Raw genomic sequence first — 21,123 nt, forward strand, 5'->3', positions numbered from 1 at the left:
TGAAAATCAGGATTTATGCCCGAATTGTCACGTTCATGCGCCAAACTAGCACCTAGCCCGGCATTGTAATTGATTAATGCGAGTCTCTTGTTGGCATGTCCGAGGCAGAAAAAAAGGGATTGGAAATTTGCATATTCGAAATTATGACATTTACACGATATTGTCGTTTTGCATCTGCTAGATAACATCGATTATTTTGCGGGCAGATTTAAGGGTTGACGGATACGTACTTCAGGGTCTTTAAAGCAAGACTGTGTGGCCATAGAGTCGTTTCTTATTGCTTTGTTTAATTTTTCCCAGGCACATAATTTGATGGCAACATTTCCATTCAATTCGCATGACATTTGCCTACACATATATTGCATTTCATCGACAGGCCTTCTGTGCGTAGCAGCTGTCAGCTGCGAATGCGAATAAATTGTATTTTTCCTAACCAAATTCAATTACCTAATGATTTGTTTTACATGCAGCTTTTTGTTCGTTTCGCTTCGTTTCCAGAGAACAGACATCCTCCGGATGGCCATAGGAATGGCGGCGAGGGGCCGCCTCATTCAACTGCCGAAATTCACACGCACGAACAGTGCTGCAAATTAGTCAGTGGCCATGTCTATATGCACATACGAGTATATGTGGATATGTCCAGGCTGACCACTCGGCAGTGGTCATCAGTTGACACAACATTTATTTGATTTGCTCAATATGAATGTTGCCAGTCTTGGCCGGGCGTTGATGTTGATTGAGTGCATTTTATTCCAGTCAACTCTGACTCCTTCCACAAATATTGGCCTTCGATAGCAAATGTTGCTTTAGCTTAATAAGTTAATTAATTCGAAATATGTATGTGACACACCAATCAATCAATTAAAAATCGGATGCGCCTGAAGATTTATTGTTCCAGGCGATTCCCAACAGTCTGCGCATTTTAAAATACGACTAAGCAATTTAATACTTTGGCATATTTTGCTCATTCAAAGCAGTTTAGTCGTTTAAGAGATTTGTGAACTAATTCCAAATTCAATCAATTCATTATGAGGTATTAATAACATAACGCTTCCAATCGAACACTGTTTGCAATTAAATTTATGGTAAAAGATTATGGGGCTTATTACGTCTGAGTAATTTTCTTCGGTTTATAGTCTCGTGAGTGGCGTTTGATAAGGCTCTAAAGAGCTAAGAACCTACTATTTTTTACCGACTTCTGAGATAACATGGTTGCTTAAAGTCTTTATGGCGAAGTTCCTCACTTAACATTCCGCCAAGATTGGAAATGGATATTTCTGTCCCAAAGGCATGACTTTTCAACCATAATTACGTATGTGGCTCCCCTGCAAAGCGCTTTAGATAAAATCGACTCGAGTATTTACGACTCGAATGCATGCCTTTTGCAATCATAATTACGTGGGTGAATTAAGAGATTACTTCAGATGCGATCAGGTGAAATTTGAAGTGGCTTTCAGAAGTGCTTGACGTATTCGTCAGCTTAGCATTGATTGCGTTTGTGTTCGATTCTTAGCTTCGTGATATTTACGGCCTTATTTACAATCAGTGGCCATAAAATACGTTATCTAACAGATAAGTTGACCATATAAATGGGCACTACGCCTGTCCGAAATTTGGCATTACGTGCATTGAAACGGCGCGATGTGGAGCAATCGCTGCTCTATTTTAATCCTGGCGCTGCTGGTCGCCAGCAATGCAGGAAAAGTATCCGGAAGATTGCCTAGAATTCTGCCGGAACCCTTGGCAGAGGGCGAGGGTGTGATAGTGCGCGGAGATTGTGAATTTAAGGTGAACGGCGACCTCAACGACCCCGCTCCGCTCTTTTCGCGACACAACTCCTACGAAATTATAGTGCCAGATCCCACGGACACAGTGCGTTTGGTTAATGGAGAGCTCCTGGACATGTTCTGCCCGGGAGTGGGGTTTGCGGCCCCCTTCGCGAATCGCTCGCATGTGACGGCCACGTGTCTGCAGAGCAAGTACTTTCTGGTCGATGACCTCATCTATCCGTTCGCCAACTTCTCCTGCACTGGCTGGCCCATTTTTAGTGCCCTGCGGACGGGCAAGGACTGCAATGGGGGCACAGATCTCGTCCAGGTGGGCTTCGAGGTGGAGGATGGCGGCTTCCTGCAGTCCTACGAACTTTGCCACGATGCCGAGGCGGAAGCAACGCGTTACGTCCACCATGTGCTCTACCCCTCGAGCTACGACTATCAGCACGGAGTGGCGCGACCCAGCTTTATCGAACTCGACTTCTACGGGGGCAGGGATGTCAATACGAAGTACACCCAAGTGCAGCAGAACATCACCATCAGCAACATACTCGGACTGGATGCCTCGCCCTATTTCAACTATAGTGATGATCGCATCCTGTCCCGAGGTCACATGATAGCCAAAACGGATCAGATCTTTGGGGCAGCCCAGCACTCTACCTTCCTGTTCATCAATGTGGCGCCCCAGTGGCAGACCTTCAACGGAGGCAACTGGGAGAGGGTGGAGACGAGTGTTAGAAAGTTCGTGGCCGACCGGAACCTCACCACCGATTGCTATACAGGCACCTGGGGTGTCTCCACCCTGCCCGATGTGGATGGGATCGAGAGGGAGCTATACCTTGACTTTGATGAGAACAACAACGGCTTGATCCCCGTGCCCAAGATATATTATCGCGTGGTCATCGACCGGCTGACTCGCGAGGGCATCGTGATCATTGGCATTAACAACCCCTACTTGACGTTGGAGCAAATCCTCAAGGACTACATTCTGTGCAAGGATATTGGGCATCAGATCAGCTGGCTAACTTGGTACAAGGAAGATCTGCACGAGGGTTATTCCTATGCCTGCACTGTGGAGGACTTCGTTGAGGTGGTGAAGGACTTGCCGCTGGAAGATCTGTATACAAGTGGGGTTCTTGGACTGGACGACGTGACAACTGTTGGGCCTTCTAGTACTACCGAAGTTCCTTCAACCACAGTGCCTGTAACTACATCTACACCTTCTACCACCGAAGAACCGAGCTCTTCTACTGACACACCCACTGTAGAACCAAGTCCCTCCACCACCTTAGCGCCCACCTCAACCACTGCGGAACCCTCTTCATCATCCTCGGTGTCTCCCAGCACCTCAAATCCTCCCTCACCCACTGGATATCTCTGCAAGTTCAGTATAAATGGGGACCTCAAGGACCCTGCTCCCCTGCTAACTCCGCAAGGAGCACTTAGCTGGCTTCTACCTGATGAAAGTGGTATTTACACAGTTGAAGAGGGATCTTCCATAGATCTGCATTGCACTGGAGCTCTGGTGACACCCTTTAATAGGTATACCGCAGTAACGGCACGTTGTGTTGGCGATCAGTTGTACGAGGCTGAAGGACAGAGGGTCAATATTAGGGGATTCGTCTGCCAGAGCTGGCCCACCTATGTGGCAGTCCGATCTGGAGAGTCCTGCGAAGGTGGTACGGATCTTGTGCACATTGGATTCGATGTGGCCGCCGGCTTTCTCAGCCATGTTGAGCTCTGCTATGATCAGCAGGAGCAGATCTCGCGGTACGCTCGATATGAACTGACACCGGCCAATGTGGCCTATCAGAAGGGAGTTGCGCAACCGGGGTATCTCCGAGGTGACTTCTACACTGGTGAAGATGTCAACGTTCTCTACGGGCAGTCCCATCAGCTGGAGGCATTTAGCTCTGCCCTGGGCTTGGATGCCAGTCAGTACTTCGATGGCACGAGGGATCTCTACTTGACCCGAGGTCAACTGGCCGCTCGTCTCGATTTCGTGCATAGTTCCGCCCAGAGAGCCACTCACTTCTACATCAATGCAGTTCCCCAATGGAGGAGTATCAACGTTGGAAACTGGCTAGCAGTGGAGTCCAGTTTACGGCAATTTGTGGCCGATGAGGCCTTAAATGTGAGTGTACATGCCGGCAGCTATGACGTCTCAACTCTACCCAACTCCCAAGGAGTCCAGACTCCCCTATATCTAAATGCGGAGACGAAGCAACTGCCCGTAGCCAAGATACTCTATCGCATTGTCATCGATCAGGAGAGTCAAAAGGGCATTGTCTTAATAGTGGTGAACAATCCGCACATCACTTTGGCCCAGACTCTGGAGAACTATGTGATCTGCGAGGATGTGGGTGCTCAGCTGGATTGGTTGGAATGGGATAAGAGTGATCTGCAGAAGGGTTACTCGTATGCCTGCTCTGTTGAAGACTTTATCCAGGTGGTCAAGGATCTGCCCACGGACCAACTTCAGACCACGGGTATCCTCGGCTTGAGAAGCCAGTCCCTCGAAAATGAGCTGTGCAGCTTTCAAGTGAACGGAGATCTCAAGGATCCGGCTCCTCTGTTTGTGGTCAGGAGTGAGTTGGGTCATGCCAGATATGTAGAGCCAAATCCCGAGGGCTTAGTGCAGCTTAAGCATGGAGAGGCTCTGGAGTTCCACTGCATCAAGTCCTTAACTGGACCCTTTTCTGGTCACACCTTCGTGAACTCCACCTGCTGGCAGCAGCAGAGCTTCCTCGCCATGGGCAGTTTGTATGATCTGCAGGACTTTGTCTGCACCTCCTGGCCAACATACACGGCACGTCGGACTGGTCGCTACTGTAATGGAGGTACCGATCTCCTGGAGGTGGGCTTCCAGCTCTCATCCTCGAATTCCGACGATTTCCTGCAGACCTACGATGTGTGTCACAACGAACTGAGTGAGGTCACCCGCTATGTGCATCATGTTCTGTACCCGGGCAGTAACCAATACCAGAGATCTGTGTCCAGGCCTAGCTTCGTTACCGGCGACTTTTACGGCGGCAAGGATGTGAACACCCTGTACACCCAGAAGCAGCAGAATATCACGATCTCGGAGATCCTGGGCATGGATGCCTCGCCCTACTTCAACACCAGCGGAAACGTTTACCTGGCCCGCGGTCACCTCTCCGCCAAAACCGACTTTGTCTTCGGGGCCGCCCAGCAGGCCTCCTTCTTCTTCGTGAATGCGGCTCCCCAGTGGCAGACCTTCAACGGAGGCAACTGGGAAAGGATTGAGGATAGTGTGAGGAAGTTCGTGGCCGATGGGAATATTACAGCGGACTGCTACACGGGCACTTGGGGCGTGTCCACCCTGCCCGACGTGGATGGCGTTGAGAGGGAGCTGTATCTGGACTTTGATGAGAACAACAATGGATTGATCCCAGTGCCCAAGCTGTACTATCGCGTGGTTATCGATCGCCTGAGTAGGAAGGGCATCGTTCTACTGGGTGTAAATAATCCACATGTAAGTGTGGAGCAAATCCAAAAGGAGTACATCATTTGCCAGGATATTGGCGGGGAATTGTCCTGGGTCAGTTGGACCAAGGAGGATCTGAAGAAGGGCTACTCCTACGCCTGCACTGTAGAAGACTTTACTGCTGTGGTAAAAGACGTGCCACTCGATGATCTACAGGTTGTTGGTGTGCTAGGCATTTAAGGCTGGATTTTAAGGCTTAACAGAACGAATTTCTTAATTTAAAACCAATAAAAAAACTACCTTATCGCCAACTTCTTTTCCTGCCTGGGAAAGCCCAAGAAGAAGGCTTCTGAGCACGTTTAAATTTAGTTGTTATGGGCCATAAAGCTGAGGAATCACGTTTCGTTTTTGTTCTCTTTGGACTTTATTGCATGTTGGACATACTGATAAAAATAAGGTTATCAAATGCTCGGCGTTATCGTTTATGACCGGCGCACAGCTATTTATTTACCCTGCCATTGGGCTATTTGCTCACGTGCCGCACGTTTCCCAGTGCCTGTGGACCCTCCTCCTCTCGTTCCGGTGGCCCAAAAGGCAGTCCCTTGGCCCAAATCGAAGTCCCCCTGGCAGTGACTTTCACATTACTTATCGCCGCCAAGGAAATACCTTGTATTACTCGTGAGGTTTCTTTTGTTTATCTTATCGCACCGCAATCGTCCCACAGCGTATGAAGTATACGCCTCGCTGGTTAATGATTATAATGGACTTTTCAGGGGATAAACAAAAGGCATAGAACGAGGGAGATAGAACTCAACACGCCTGTCTTGATTTATATTTGTCGCGTAATCAGCGAGGTACTCAGAATTGTTGTGGTTTGAAAAATGGTGCTTGTGACTATCTACCTTTGCCTGTTAGTCTGTAAAATCAGCTATCAAAGCTGTAAATAAATATCGGTGTATTACAAATTGTTTGTTTATGCCTTGAACTTCGATTAATTCAAAGACCGCTCGATGAGCTTTTGCTAACCTACTTATACATTAATTCCCTTATGGTGTAATATCTAATTAATCAACTTCATTTTAAATATTTTTAAACCACAACATTCATTTTAAACGCTAATGGAACTTAATTTAACTAAATTAGAAAGAGCTAGAATATTAATGTTTATATTTCCGTGGTTTAATTTAGCAACAAACAATTATGATAGCTCTTCAAGCGTAAATTTTAGAATGATATAAATTGGAAAGTTTTTAGTAAAGAGTTCAGTTGATTCTCCAATTTTTACCAGACTGCTACAGAATGACGAACATATTTGGAATATATTTGATGGTAGCCACGGCGGTCATTGCACAGGGATACAGGAGTAAGTCAGTGGTTCGGTATTGAAGAGCAAGTCCTAAAAACATTCTTCACCACTGATTCAGAATTTGGTCTTACCTGTGAAGATATAGAATGTATATCGGGTAAAAAATGCATCGTATCCAGGGTGCCCTGCGAGAATCCAGACCAACAAGAAGGGGAGCAATGTGGAACCTATCCGGAGTGCAAAGCAGGTTGGTTTCCGAATATTTTTCACTGGACTCCACCATTCACATACACCGAAATCTGGCTCTTTCAACTGATCCGTTTCAGATCAGCTGGCCAGCGATTTCTCCATCGACACCACACTGACCATCGCCAACACCCGCAACAGCATCATCATACCCAACACCATCACCACCACGAATCGCAATCGGACTTATGGGGATAATGACTTTGAGCTGCTGACCGACTTCAGCAATCCCGATAAATTGGCATCGCATGCGGGCCAACGGCAGGCAAACGTTTTGGTTATTGTTCAGGATGGCCCGCAGCAGCCACCACGTCAAAATCCCTGGCCGAATCGGGGACAAAGCGCTCCCTGTGCCGTCAACCCCCTGTATCCGTATTCCTGCAATTACCCAGGCCACGTTCCCGGTTCTGGCCCGGGATTACCTTCTTATCCGCAGGCGCGGTCGCCCAATGGTCCAAAATTAGTTCCGCCCACGCCACCTTGCTACTACAATTGCTATCCCAGAGTGCGGTCTAGTCCGTACGCTCAGTATGGATATCCCCTCGCTAGATCGGCCAACCCCTCATCCACCAACAACTATTTAATCTACCTCACATTAGCTGGCTAACAATGTAAAATCATTGCATAACATTAAATTCCCTTCCCTGTTTTCTGTGTATTTACCAGCTCCTCACCGCTTTCGGCGAACGCCACAAATGTCATATCAGCCCGTGGGACTGCCAGCTCCAATGCCAAGTGGGTACCCACCTCCACGTCCGTATCCAATGCAGCAGCCACGTCAAGCTTTCCCACAGTATATGATCCCACCTCAATCTCAGACTAATCCCCAATACCCGTTTCAATATCAAGGCGGCAGCCCATATGCTATGGAAGGCCAATCCAACCCTCAGTTCTACTTCTCAGTAGGGATGTCCTATCCACCATATATAAACTATAATTACAATTATCCTGATGATACACCCACATCATTCTACAGTCCATACCTTCCCAACTTTTCCACCAATAATTACAAGTTTAGCTTGCCTTTTTTGGGCGGATCTTCTTGAGATCTCCAATTTCTACGTTTTTTCTCACTATGTGTTACATTATGTGCATCGTTATTAAGCACCTAACTTAAGATATTCCCGAAAATTAATTTATACTTCTATTGGTGCATTGACTTGCCAGCATTTGAGAGAGAAATGATGATTGATACTGAAACCACAAGCCCTCAACTACACAATCGACCGGTGCGACAGATCCCCATGTCTCCAATGCCCGGACCCATGCCTATGCCGATTTCGGGTCCTGTTCCCTATTATCCACCCTATATGGGACAGCAGTACATGGGACAGCAGATGGGTATTCAAGGTCCCATGCCCATGATGCCGATGATGCCCCAGGCTGGTCCGGGTTTTCCAATGGCAGGTGGGGGTTTGGGAGGGACTAGCATTATTGTGGAGCCCCTTATAATCCTACCGATGGGCATTGGCGCAGCAACTGGGTCGGGAGGTAATCCCAATCAATATTACGGAGCAAATGGTGCTTATCCCACTTATAACAACTATAATCCCTACAACACGTACACCACTGCTCGACCCAGTTATGACTATAGCAATTATAACAACAATAATAACTATAATAATTACAATAATAATACTGGATATAATAGCAACAACAACGATTACAACTCTTATGGTTAGACTGTTTGTTACTGCAAATTAAAATAAAAGGTTTACTAAAATTAAATTAGGTTGCTTAAATGTAAAACATTAGCTTAATGTAACGTAAAGTTCTGACGAGTGTGTATTTTTATTTCACTTGCTTATGAATCATTGATTTGATTGAGTGAGCAAAATGTCACAAATAATTGTTATTAATGTGAGGTGGGGTGCGAATAAAATATTTCAAATTATATTTAAGCAATGTAAAGGGTTCAAATAAATCACTTCGTGAATGCCTCTTGCTGGGGCGTTGTTGATTAATATGTAAAAGTAAAGAACTTTAAGTGACCTAGACCCGAATTCGCATACCCATTCCAATGCCAAGAAATCGGAAGCATTTTTACATAAATAATATAAAACAATACAACAAAATGTCAATACTATTATCATTATCGGTCTCGATGAGAGTCCAAACACAAAAGCCAACAAAAAGTTCACTAAACGTAAAGAGAAGGCAGACAGCTTGACGCTGCCAAGAGAAATTGAGCGAAGTGGTGTTCAAGAGTTGGTATTCAACCTGAGAATATAAAGACACCTGTTTACCAAACAAATTATTCAGTCGGCGGTAAGATAGTCACCTCAGCGGTCGGGCCCCGATAAACATGAAGCTACACCTGTTCTGCCTGATTTTGGGGAGCGTGATTCTGAGAGAGATTCGGGCACGTGAAGCGACCGCCTCCATTCCAGATGTGGGTCAAGTCATTAAAGATCTCGATGGCCTGCAAATTGATGGAGCGACATTTGAGCGAGGTAAGTGGACTATTTTTATCCACAGAGAGCTTGTTCCGCTTTTACTAAATTGGAAGAGTGAAATATGTATCCATATAAAAACAACTGATGGAAAATACCCTCAATAGTATCTAAAAATAAAAAACGTCTGTTTTCTAACCAAAACTCCTAACTCAGTCATGTAGTTTTAACTCCTTTTAACAGCGGTATATCGTCCGCATGTTAAACTAATAGTGGTTCTAAGTTCACACTTTAAATCTAGATTTAGATTAATAAACTTAAAGATAGTGTTAGAGTTAGAGTCAGAGTTGACTTAGAGATAGTGTTAGTGAAAGATCCAGAAGTGAAGTTAGACTGCGGTTAGAGTTAGTGTCAAAGTTAGTGTCAAAGTTAGTGTCAGTGTTAGAGTCAGTGCTAGAGTTGAGAGTTACTGTTAAAAATAGACTTAGAAATAGTGTTAGTGTTAGAGTTAGTGTCAAAGTTACAGTTACAGTTACAAATATAGTTAAGAGTTAGAGTAAGAATTGGTGTCTAAGCTAGACTCCTTTTGCCGCCAAGAGTGTGCCAAGGAAAGCCAGCGACACCTAAACATGAACTTCCAATTTCAGGTGCCCCCTGCAGAGTGGACCTGCAGAGGGATCTCCCCCGGCCGGACCAGGTGCAGCCCCTCTACCTGCGCCCCGGCTCGGAGCTCTATTGGCTGCCCAATGCTGACGGACACCTGGAGATTCCCCGCGGCGCCAGCATAGAGCTGCACTGCAGCCATCCCTTTGCGCCCGTAAATGGCGAGCCATTGGATGCGGAACTCCGCTCGATTCAGGTGAAGTGTGTGGAGGACACCACCTTCGAGTGGACGGGGGCGAAAATGAAATTCCGCGACTTTGTCTGCAGCCACTCCATTCCCTACGCCGTGGAGCGCCTGGACAGGCGTTGCGGCGATGTCACCTCGTTCCTGTATCGCGTGGGCTACGACACCGGAGATGGCAGATTTGTGGCCACCATGGAGCTGTGCCACGACCCAAATCACCTGCGCACCCACTACGCCAGCCATCAGCTGACACCGGCCAATGTGCACTTCCAGAAAAACGTGAAACGCCTGAAGTTCAGCCCCGCGGGCCATTTCACGGGCTTTGACATGGCCAGGATTTACTCGGCCAAGAGGCAGGCCAAAGTGATGGCAGCCGGCCTCATAGACGTCAAGAGTGGGCTGTTCCTGGCCCGCGGACACCTGGCGGCCAAGGCGGATCTGATCTATGCCAGCCAGCAGAGGAGCAGCTTTAACTACGTGAACGTTGCGCCGCAGTGGCAGAGCTTCAATGGGGGTCAGTGGGCCGTCCTGGAGGACTCCAGCCGGCGGTATGTGGCCAGCGCGGGCATCTCGGCCAGCGTGTACACGGGCACCTATGGCGAAATGAAGGTGGCTGGCAGCAAAAGCCTGCACCTGACCACTGATGCCAACAACAATGGGCTGCTGGCCGTTCCCCAGCTCTTCTATCGCGTCCTCATCGACAACGGCAACCCGACCCGCGGAATCGCTTTGCTGGGTGTCAATAATCCACACGCCACCCTGGCCCAGATCCACGAGTCCTACATCATTTGCGATCCCGTCGAGGAGCAGGTGGGCTGGCTGGGCTGGCTGCACAAAAGCAACGCCAAGGGTAACCTGAAGAAGGGCTATCTGTATGCCTGCTCGGTAGCGGACTTGGCCCGTGTGGTCGAGCAGCTGCCACGCCCCCTCCTCCAGGTGGACGAACTGCTCGCCTAGATAGGGGCGTTGCGGTCCGGGCTTCGCTAACTTTTAAGTGAGTTCAATAAAGACTGAGGGGATTGTGTGTCACAGCTCCAATGATCAAATTGAAAATGGGGTTTTCACCGCTTAGGAACTCTTTAAATTGAAAGTAATATTTCAAATGTCCCTACATCAATATGTTAGTAAAGAGCTATTTCCCGAGTTATAGATTATTAAAAGGGTGTATTTTTAACAACAATGTTATTTTCTTTGGAGTAACTACTAAAAAATTATTATGCTTTGATACAATATTGAGGAACAAGTACCCAAGAGATTTTCAACTTCTGCGATTTAAAGAAAGCCCCAAAAAATCCCACTTCGGATTTCATAAGCCTAACAAGTTAATTTCCACGAGAGAGTTGTCCTGGCCCATTCTTCTTCCGTTCGCCGGAGCCAGTTCCGTGTGAGCCCGCATTATTAACGCTCGTGTGAGCTTCACGCCATCAAAATCAAATGGGACATCGTGTGTGGTCATGTCGGGGGCGGGCCACGCCCACCCAGGGCCCCGGATCGGAAATGCCATACCAGTACCCTCGTTATGCGTTTGCCTTGTTGGCGGCGGCGCAAAATCGGTGGAAGAAACGAGGATATCAAATACGGCTCGGCTGCATTACCTTCATGCCGCTCACAAAACGCAATTTGTTCCACAACATTGATTTAATCCTTTTTCTTCTGGGCCACGCACACACACAACGCACAGCGGAGCGCCGGGCGAACGACACAAAAAGGCTGTCGTGAGGAATTTTCTTAAATTTTCCGCCGGGTTTTTCATGGCATTTCCCGCCGTGGAGCCGTCTCCTTGGCATTATCATGAATATTTCCCCCTCCATTCTGCGCATTCGATACATTTCCATTTGCTGATTTGAAGCGCACTTTCCACTTTGTTCCCCAGCTCCACGGCTCCCTTACGCTTTTCCGTTTTTCCGATTTTCCGTTTTCCGCTCGCTTAGGTCAGAGCCGGCACTTGGAAAGGGGCAAGCCGAAATTATGTTTTTGTGCTAGCTTGTGCGGTAAGCAATATTTGCTCAAGTATCCCTTACAGACTGTTGGCCAGTAATCATCAAATGGGGCACACAAGTTGGGAAGTGCCTGGCTTGGGTTTCAGGAGGAGAAGAAGGGGCTTATTAAAAGGGGGATCATATTTAGGCATTTCTGTTTTTATTGGGTTTTGATTCTTTCAAAGGAAAATCCCTGTTTTAGCAACTTAAATTAAATTCAAAAAGTAATTAAATACATTTAAACTGAATACTCCGGAGGATTTTTAGTAAAAAAACATTGTTCAAAACACTCCAAACGCTCTAAATAACCCATTAAAACTGATTTCTATGCAAATTAATTCCCACTCAAGAAAAACAATGAAAACTTCAGACACAGCTCACATTTCCTGGAAATGAAATGTTTTCTTTGCTAGCTGCCAAACATTTGTAGCAATTGTAAACCGCTTCAGGATGCGGAATGGAGTGCAGCACGAAGTCCAAAGTCCAGACGACTTTCCTTTAGTGGCAATAACATTTCCCTTAAAATTGGCAAAAAAGGAGGAGAACACAACAAATTGTTTTGCTGTTGTTTGTCTCGTTTCTTTCACTGACTTGATGAAAGTTTATCTGCTCCATGGAGATTGTGAGCTGGCGGCCAAAAGGAGCAGCAAAGATGCGAGCGGCCAACGGAAAAAAGTCGAGTAATTGAACGCACTTCACGCAGATGTTGTCGGGATTCTTTTTTATGTCACTGCCGGCGGTGGCGGCCAGAAGGATATGTTGTGTCCTGTGGCCTCCAGCGGAAATTATAATTTATATTTGGGCTGTCGCTCGGCCTCTGTGTGTATTTTAATATTGCCACCTCCTGGTCGGAGGCCAGCTCCAGTCGGCATCTTTTTTATTTTGATTAAAATGCATATTAAATATTTGGCAAGCAAACAAAAAATAAAAACACCAGAAACGTATCAAATAAAATGATAAAAACAAAAACAAGGCAGCAGAACACATAAAAAATATAATATAAATAATTTCCTGCTACCGTCTGAATTTATTTCCCGCTGCGGGTCTTGCTTCCTTCCGTCCTGGCGATAAACTACGAACCCCACATACATATTGAGCTACGGCCTGACCCGAACTTGCTGCAAATCCTTCGCCACGCATGCAGGAGCATAAAAAATAAACAAACAATGGGAATGCTCCCCTGCTCCTCGGTTTATTTACATGTGCGTAGGGGCTGATGGGATTGGGGACACAGGACCTACAGGACCTACAGGAAGCTGTAAACGTTTTGATTTATATTGGAAATTGAGGTTCCTTTGACCGCCCTTTTTTGGGGGCTTTGTTTCTCTAATCGATAACTGATGGGGGGACGCAATGTTTATGTTAGTTTAATGCAAAAATAAATAATTGGCAATGATTTAAGCTGATATATTGTATTAAGTTATTATAAAAAACTTTATTTGCCCTCCCCCAAACAACATTTTCCGGCAGTCCGAGCTCGAATTGGATTTTTATACCCTCAATTTGAGCAACAATTTTGCTCACTTTGACCAGGTCTCCCTTGGCCCGGCATAAAAAGCGAAACAACGAGCAGAAGTGAATAAAATACGTGCACACAATTCAAATGAAATAAGAGGAAAATATGAAAATTGGAGAATGCAGGAATGCAGGGTGGAAGGGAGGAAATTCCGTTTCATTTTACTGGAAATTACAGTGGGGAATGCGCCCTGCAAGACAAGGCAAAACGACGTTGACGACATCCAATATCCTCATTGTTGGCCAGTGGAATTTATGGCTAACAAAGTCGTTAAGTAGGCTAAAGTGTGCGGCTTGCAGTGGATTCTGCCACTCGGCGACTGCAACTGCAAGTGAGTGGAAAATGGCCAAGTCAGGGTCGGACCAAGCCATCGCAACCTGATGCTAATGAGGTCATCAACGTCCCCTCCGGCCACAAAACCCCGGCCGCATCCGCATCTACATCATCGTCGTGGCTGCGAAATTGAATTTTGAGTACTGCCAGAGTGCGGCAGGTAGTCCCTGATTGAGGTGTTTGATTAATGGGACTTTCCCCTGTCCTGTCCAAAAGCCGGATCCGAGTCTTGTTAGCTGGTCAGCCACTAACGACAGGTACGCTAGAGATCTGATTTCCATTCCCATTACAGAAAGAGAACTCCATTCACGGCCCCAGGAAACTGTGGCAGTAGCCCTAGCATACTCTAATTAAACCCAATTTGCTGAACTGTCCTGTCGGCTGTCTCTGGTTTTACGACTTTAAAAAATGTATTCTTATCAGCCAATTGATCAATTTTATATTTCCTTTTTACCTAATCAAGCTAATTATGTTTTTGCCATAATTCCCAGTGCTTTGATAATAACAAAATAGCACCTTTACCGTCACTGGACTCACGATGGTCCACGTTTTTGAGCTGCCTTCACCGAAAATTCTATTATTCTCTTGTTTATGGCTTGACTTTAAAGGCTGGCCCACTCGACCAAAAGACGCCAGGGGATCAGGAAGTGGGGCAGGAACAGGAAGGGGATGGGCAAATAAATTGGTTTCTGGCATAAAGGCATAAAACCATTAGATGCCAGGCTACACACACAGGAAGGGTGCCCCGGCCAGGCTCCCAGCCTCAATTTGAATATGTGCGAATATTTATGTGTGTATCCCTCCATCTGAAAACATTTCATAACCCTAGCCATAAAAAGCAACGATAATGTCGTACCTTACTGGCTGTCGTCGCCAGGTGAGATCAAAGGGTTTGCCATTGTCCTCGGTGGCGTAAAGTTTGTGAATTCGCTTAAAGTGCGATGGTAATTAGGAAAAGGCAAAAAGTCTAAGCCCAGCTCTTTTAACCTGAGAAAACCTCTTTTTAAGCGGGTTAAAGTAATGAATCTGACAACGATTAAACTATTTTTCAACAATCAGCATCTCCACACGTCTGCTCTGTCAAATAAAAAGGCCGAATAGTACCTTTGTATTTTCAATATCAAGTATTTCCTTTATAATATAATATACGACTTAAAAAAATATTACAGGTTGCCACACAACTCACTACAGCTAATTTATTTAAACCCCAAAAGTATGCAACAATATACTTCAAGCTCAGATGTACAAATTATTTATCCTGAACCACAGTTGACGTATATTTCGGGCATACTATTAAGCAGCTAAATTACATATTTAATTTTAATTTCAAAGCCCTTTAAACATACTATTGCTTAAAATACTTTTTTAAATATCTATAAGTCTTATTTAACCCCTTGGAAGGACTTAAAGGACCACGTTCGAGTGAAATGATTGCTGGCAATCAAGGGCGACTGCGAGGGTCCCGTAAAAGCCGCATAAAGCCCTGACTGCTAAAATATGTAGCAAGCCGCAGAACAACAACTGCCAGCCAAATGGGTTAACACTCAGTTTTCCCGCCGTGTTTGAGGAGCATTCGGTGCTGCGCTTTTTATCATCTTTCTGTTTCTGGCCCGCCCAAAAGTCCCGCCGTCTTGGCCACAATTGGCATGTCGGTGTGCGGTGGTTGCAGCCTGCAGCCATGTGGGCCACAAAAATGCGGTAAAAAGATTACCAAAAGCGAGCGTGCTGCAAGACGGCGAAAGGAGCAACGGCGAGGTACAACCGATGGTGGGTTGCAAACGACTTTGCCATGCTAACCAAATTGTTATCATTCAGTTTCATTGTGGTCCTCCTGCAAGTGGAGAACTTTAAGGCGAGGCAGCCCTAGGTAATTTGCATTTGAATCACAGAAATGGCGCAATCTCGTCACTTTCTGCCATGGGTGTGCCCTGAATTCAGCGATAGCTAAGAAGTTAAAGTAGTCCTTGCGCTACCTCTTCACCGACTGTTTATGCATATTTACACATGCATCTTTCAAAAGAATATTTCAAACTATAAATTTAAATATTTTATTGTTATGGCAGTACACGCAAAATAAATTAAATATAAAATAATATTGAATAGGTATACTGTTAAATTTTCAATATAAATCGTTTGTCTTTTATATAGATAATTGATAATTCGGTTAGTAAATTCTATATTTTTGCCCCTAACCATGGTATACCGATTAGCTCTAATGAGCTTCGAAGTCTTATTTCCATAGACGAAATGAAAATTGTCGTATTAAACATGTTTGCATAACCCAGTTAATACCGGAAAATTAATGAAATGTCCGTAATTGATTTGCTTGTTGCTGGCAATCGGATTAACCCAAAAATGTGCGCCAATAAAAGGCCATTCATCTGGTAATTCGGTGGGCACAATAAGGAATTTTAAAGGCAGGCCCGAATGAATTACACTTCACAGTTCAGTGAACTTGCCATAGTTTGACCGGTGGCGGTGACTTGGGGTTTCCGAAGTGACAAAATAGGAAAAGCGTTTGCCCGAGACACTTCAAGTGTAAATTTGATGGCCTCGAGGCGTCCGTACAAGTGCAATCAATGATAAATCTCGGCGCAACAATGCGAATGGGAAAGTTATATATAGGCCAAGCCACACATAGGCAAACAATATATATAAATCTGTGTAGGATGTGGGAGCGGCGCCTTGGCGCTCCAATTTTATCGCTTTCGTTACTGGAAATCAATTGAATTGAAGCGATCACAAAGGACATTCGAATGGATACGTTTGCCGAGGCAATCCCGAGGAACGGATGTAGGAAGTGAATGCCCCGGTTGTTGGGGCTGGCAAACACCCTACAATGGTGGTCACTAGGGCGCTTTAAGGGGAGCGTACGTATACGTAGTCCCTACAATGTCTGGGCCTTCGACCTATACTCCCACTCCGCCAGATTATCGCCCGGCTGACAAATTGCCGCCCAGTCAACGACTCCTGATGCCGCCAAATCCCCTCTGGAGCAGACTTTAATTCTCAATGAAGTCCAAGCGAAATAAAAAATCCTGAAAACCCAGAAACATAAAAGCGAAAATGTATTTCAATCTATTTGGCACAGTCTGTAGGTGGCGACTGCTGGCCAGCAAAGATTTATGGCCCGCTCTCGTTAAATGCTCTGTCAGGAGACAACAAACAAAAAGGGTTTAACTGATGGCAGGGATATGGATATTTTTACTGAAAAGGGCGAAAGCAACAGGTTGAATTATTCAGGCGAGTTCAACATGGAAATTTCATGTGCATAACGTTGGCTGAAGAACAGACACCGATTTCTTTTTATTGAAAAGTAGTATTTAGTAAGAACTGTACTGGTTCAGTAAGAGTTCAAGTAACCATTTTCAATAAGCTTCTTGATGTATAATAATTTAAACTGTGAGGAGCTAAGATTCAAACAAAAAAATGTACTGGATTTCCAAGAGCGCTGCAATTTCGTATTACTTATAAAGAATATAATAAACTTGCTGGATAAAAAAGGACTACAAAATAAACCACTTTATCTTCCAGCTGTCAAGGGCCAGCGTTGCCATTTACCGAACACGGAATCTCACGAATAATGTGTATGTGACAAGAATATAAATTTATATTACAGCAACTGTGAGTACAAATTCAGGCAGAACCACGCCCACTGCCGCCGGGGGCGGAAGTATAACGAGCTGGAGTCCCCTTCTCCCCGAGAATGAGACTCTAATGTGACATTTATAAGTGCCGGGCGACGGATGGGCGACGTTGCATGTGCCACTCTGACGAGCTACGAGAATTACGAAGTGCATTTTTCATCATTCTCCCAACAGGGCGAACAACTTGCACAACTATTTTTGAGATACTCATATCATGTTCTTGCTTTGGCACTTGAGTATGCGAAATTTGCGACATACTTTTAAAGTTCTTTGAGGCAGCAAAATCTAGATCTCACGAAAATTAGGCTCAGAGCCAGCAATACGTATTATCTGTTAAAAGTTTAGCTACTCCTTGAAAGTGTCAAACTTGGAAAATTAATTTACTTTTCCTATTCTGCCGCCCTTATCCATTAAATAAAATTCTGCCATCGCAACTGAGTGAAGTGTCCGTCTCAGATTACACATACATGTAGTAATCTACTACTTAAAAGTGTGTTTAAATCTATTTATCTACCTCTAAGACTATTGCATTCTGAGTGTTTTTCTTCGCCTTGGTGTTTTTAAGTCTTATGGCATCTTCCAAAACGTTGGTGCTCACGTTACCCCTTGCAATGCGAAGAAGTTTTAGATTTGTACAGTTTGCAATGATTGCCAGTAGGGCATTGGAAATGTCCAGTGGGCAGGACATCGAGAGGCATAGTTCTTCCAGATTCGCCAGGAGGGACAGCATTTCCACACACTCTGTCGACGAGCAGAAGCATTTGCACTGCCTTAAACTCTGGATGCGGACCAGCTGGGAGGCCTCTTGTAGAGTAAGACTTCCACCGTCGATGGACAGGTGTGTCAACTGCGATTTGGCGGCCAGAGCCGAGAGCAGAGGCTCAAAGGAGCCACTTCGTCGAACTCCACAGTACGAGAGTTCCCTGAGCTTAGGTAGCATGGCCAGTGGCAAGTATTCCGAAGAATTCGCCGACATACCAAATTTGAAAACCTCTATATTTTTGCAGTAGGGCACTATATCTCTCAAATTCTTTTGAACACAGGCATAGCCGAGGTGGAGGCTGCTGAGATTGCCATTGGATTTGCAGGATTTAACGAGAGTTGCGAGGGGAATTTTCGGTACGAGGAGCTGCAGATTTTCCAGGTGGCGCAGCTGACTCAGCTGATCCAAACTGCAGTCTGTAAAATAAAACAAAAAAAACAAAAAACAAAGAAACATTTAGCTGGAAAAGTTCGAATTCCAAGTGGTAATATTAAATTTAATATGTTGATTTTATTTTTTCAAAAATCCATCTAAAAATATTCTCTACTTGAGTTTTTCTTACCATCCCTGGCATGTATCTCCAATCTTGTCAGTTTCGGTAAATGTCCTACGGCTGCAAGAATTTGATCGAAGGGCTTCACAACGGGGGTAATGAGGAAGAACAGCTGATTAACTACCAAGTGCTCTAGGCCAATCATGCCGGCCAAAGTCTGGCAAAGAATTGCAAAGCAGTTTTCAGGAGCTACACATCCATAGTTCCTGAAGCATCTGGCCGTGTTGAAGTGATCCAGATCGATGGTCAAGGACGTCACCACCTCGCGACAGGTGCAAAATTGAATTAGCTCCATTCTCGTACTGTCTTTGTCGAGGGTAAACTCGCGGTATTTACCACCGCACTGGTTGATGAAAAACTGACGAAATCTCTTGCACACTTGGGCAAAATTAATGCGGTCTTCAGTGGGTAAAAACTGGAATACATAGTATAGGCAGTCATCGTGGAGTTCTTCAATACTTGTTGCACTCATTTCTAAAGCGGTCGAATCGAAACTGAACCCAAATCCCCCTTTTAAGAGAACGCAACTGCAAGACCCATCTGAGCTTTTGTTATGAGTAATGTTGTGTTTTTTCCCACCGGTCAGATACGTACTCGTCAGTAATTGGCTGGAGAGCCAGTTCGCCGGGTGGGTTTGGGATTGACCTATGGTAATACGTGCGTTGTTGATGAAAATCATCAGCTGATTTGAAACTTGTGAGCTTTGTGTTCACTGGCGCCATCCAGCGGGTAGATCGGTTATCTCAAAAAAGCTTTATGAGTTAGAAGCCAATCGGTTCCGAGTCTTCTTTAAAAAGAAAATCAACGATCTCTTCAGGGCCATTGTTTTTCAGTCTCTATTTTTGGGTAAATTCGTCACAGGAAACTAAATCTTTCGTAACGAAAAGAACAGGTTGGCTGGTTGTAGGTTTTCCAATGTAGATTTAAGGCTTTACTTTAAGAACTCCTGTCTGATAAGGATGCTTCCGCGTAAGGCGTTTCCTTTGCATTTGTTTCCTTGATTTAACAGAGCTTTCCACTAGGACCATAAAGTGCTTGGGATGAAGTCTTAGAGAGTCGGCTTTAAGAGGTTGGATTGCTAAGATTTGCGGCCTGGATCGTAAGCGAGAAGACTTCAAAAATTCGTGGTCGTTTCATGGCTATTTAGGGGCACCAAAATTTCGGTAGAAATATTTCGGATCAGAGAGCATTGCATTCTACTAGCCCCTCCCTGCCGTTTGAAATAAGCTTCATAGAAAATTGCTAAGGGCTGTACTCCTCTTCCACGGGTCCTTTGGGTATTGGCCGACACTACTTATTATGTTCTCCAACACGATATTTTTTGGTGCACCTTGGGTAGAAAGATCTCCAACTCGTGATCCATGGAATCCACGAGAACAACATTTTGGTCAGCTAGCAGTTGAATGTGAAAGGTTGTCATGGTTTTGCATGGAGCTTCAGAAAAAGCTTACGTTAAAAGGAAATTTGGCAAATAAATTTAGAAAATTTGTATTTAAGATGTTTTCTAGGAAACAACAGAGCGATTACTAGAGACGAATATCAAAATCAAGCTCAAATTCGAAGTTCTTTATGTGCGCACAGTTCTTGATATTAGCAAACTTTGAGTTTGCCAAGATATCCTGGAGATATGCCAGCTGGATGAGAAATAGAACTACTTGGGTATCGGCATCGATGGCAATAACCGATTCACAGTCTTCGAAATCGTGAGAATCCATAAATTGCCTTAGTTGATCTTCAATATTGAGCCACACTTTTACCTCAAGTTCTTTGAGTCCTCTGATCTTAGTCAAGAGTAGTATATTACGTACAATAGCTGGAAATTGAGTTTGCAAGGCTTCCAGCAATAAAATGGCTGCCATTTTTGCCACTCGCTTAGACTTATAAGCTTTTCTGATTTGGTGATGATCTTGAATTAGCTTCTGATTTTCGAGCTCAATTGGGTTCAGTTCAATTTGGCAATTAGCATGCCAACAACGCAACCTCAATATAATGCTTTCTTCCAATTCGTGTTTGATGAACATTCCAATATGACCCATACTTGTCAAAAAATCAATGCTGTTATAGTCGAGCCCGATGTCCTTCGTCGTCACTGTTAGGAAGCGTAAGGCAAGCAGTTTCGGCAGTTTGAATGGACCAGGACCCTCTGAGGACCAAGTGGGCTTCATTTCGCACCTTAGTCTTTGTAAATAGCCCACTTTGGCTAGTTCCTCGACTTCCTCTGTTCCCAGCCTAGCCTGCTGGATGGACAGGGCTTGCAAATCAGCCGAACTATTCATCGCCATTGATCCAAACAGAGCCCTCAGTGAGCCCTCTTCTGGGT

The 21,123-nt window shown here is 45.1% G+C and overlaps 5 protein-coding genes across 6 annotated transcripts; 4 read left to right on the forward strand and 1 right to left on the reverse strand.

Annotated features, from left to right (window-relative positions):
- Nucleotides 1–1,641: 1,641 nt before the first annotated feature.
- Nucleotides 1,642–5,526, forward strand: LOC108028781 (uncharacterized). Its single transcript, XM_017100760.2, has one exon. It carries the CDS (start codon nt 1,642–1,644, stop codon nt 5,458–5,460), a length of 3,819 nt encoding a protein of 1,272 aa, XP_016956249.1. The 3' UTR covers nt 5,461–5,526.
- Nucleotides 5,527–6,507: 981 nt separating this feature from the next.
- On the forward strand, nt 6,508–7,818 carry LOC108028199 (uncharacterized). 2 transcript variants are annotated; one of them, XM_017099860.2, is made up of 3 exons: nt 6,508–6,583; nt 6,645–6,773; nt 7,439–7,818. In XM_017099860.2, the coding sequence occupies exons 1-3, from the start codon at nt 6,520–6,522 to the stop codon at nt 7,816–7,818; spliced, it is 573 nt and encodes a 190-aa protein (XP_016955349.1). In that variant the 5' UTR covers nt 6,508–6,519. The 2 variants fall into 2 exon arrangements, with proteins under 2 accessions (XP_016955349.1, XP_016955348.1); XM_017099859.3 differs by lacking the exon at nt 7,439–7,818 and adding an exon at nt 6,853–7,379.
- Nucleotides 7,819–7,953: 135 nt separating this feature from the next.
- On the forward strand, nt 7,954–8,454 carry LOC108027982 (putative uncharacterized protein DDB_G0285135). The gene has a single exon (XM_017099608.3). The coding sequence runs from the start codon at nt 7,954–7,956 to the stop codon at nt 8,452–8,454; it is 501 nt and encodes a 166-aa protein (XP_016955097.2).
- A 518-nt stretch (nt 8,455–8,972) lies between these two features.
- Nucleotides 8,973–11,020, forward strand: LOC108028136 (uncharacterized). Its single transcript, XM_017099792.2, has 2 exons — nt 8,973–9,225; nt 9,813–11,020. The coding sequence occupies exons 1-2, from the start codon at nt 9,078–9,080 to the stop codon at nt 10,967–10,969; spliced, it is 1,305 nt and encodes a 434-aa protein (XP_016955281.1). The 5' UTR covers nt 8,973–9,077; the 3' UTR covers nt 10,970–11,020.
- Nucleotides 11,021–17,342: 6,322 nt separating this feature from the next.
- On the reverse strand, nt 17,343–19,344 carry LOC108027984 (uncharacterized). Its single transcript, XM_017099609.3, has 2 exons — nt 18,813–19,344; nt 17,343–18,666 (listed from the first exon to the last, which is right to left on the reverse strand). The coding sequence occupies exons 1-2, from the start codon at nt 19,273–19,275 to the stop codon at nt 17,990–17,992; spliced, it is 1,140 nt and encodes a 379-aa protein (XP_016955098.1). The 5' UTR covers nt 19,276–19,344; the 3' UTR covers nt 17,343–17,989.
- Nucleotides 19,345–21,123: the final 1,779 nt, after the last annotated feature.

The sequence above is a fragment of the Drosophila biarmipes genome, chromosome 3L (genome assembly GCF_025231255.1).
Source record: "Drosophila biarmipes strain raj3 chromosome 3L, RU_DBia_V1.1, whole genome shotgun sequence".
Lineage (NCBI taxonomy): Eukaryota > Metazoa > Arthropoda > Insecta > Diptera > Drosophilidae > Drosophila > Drosophila biarmipes.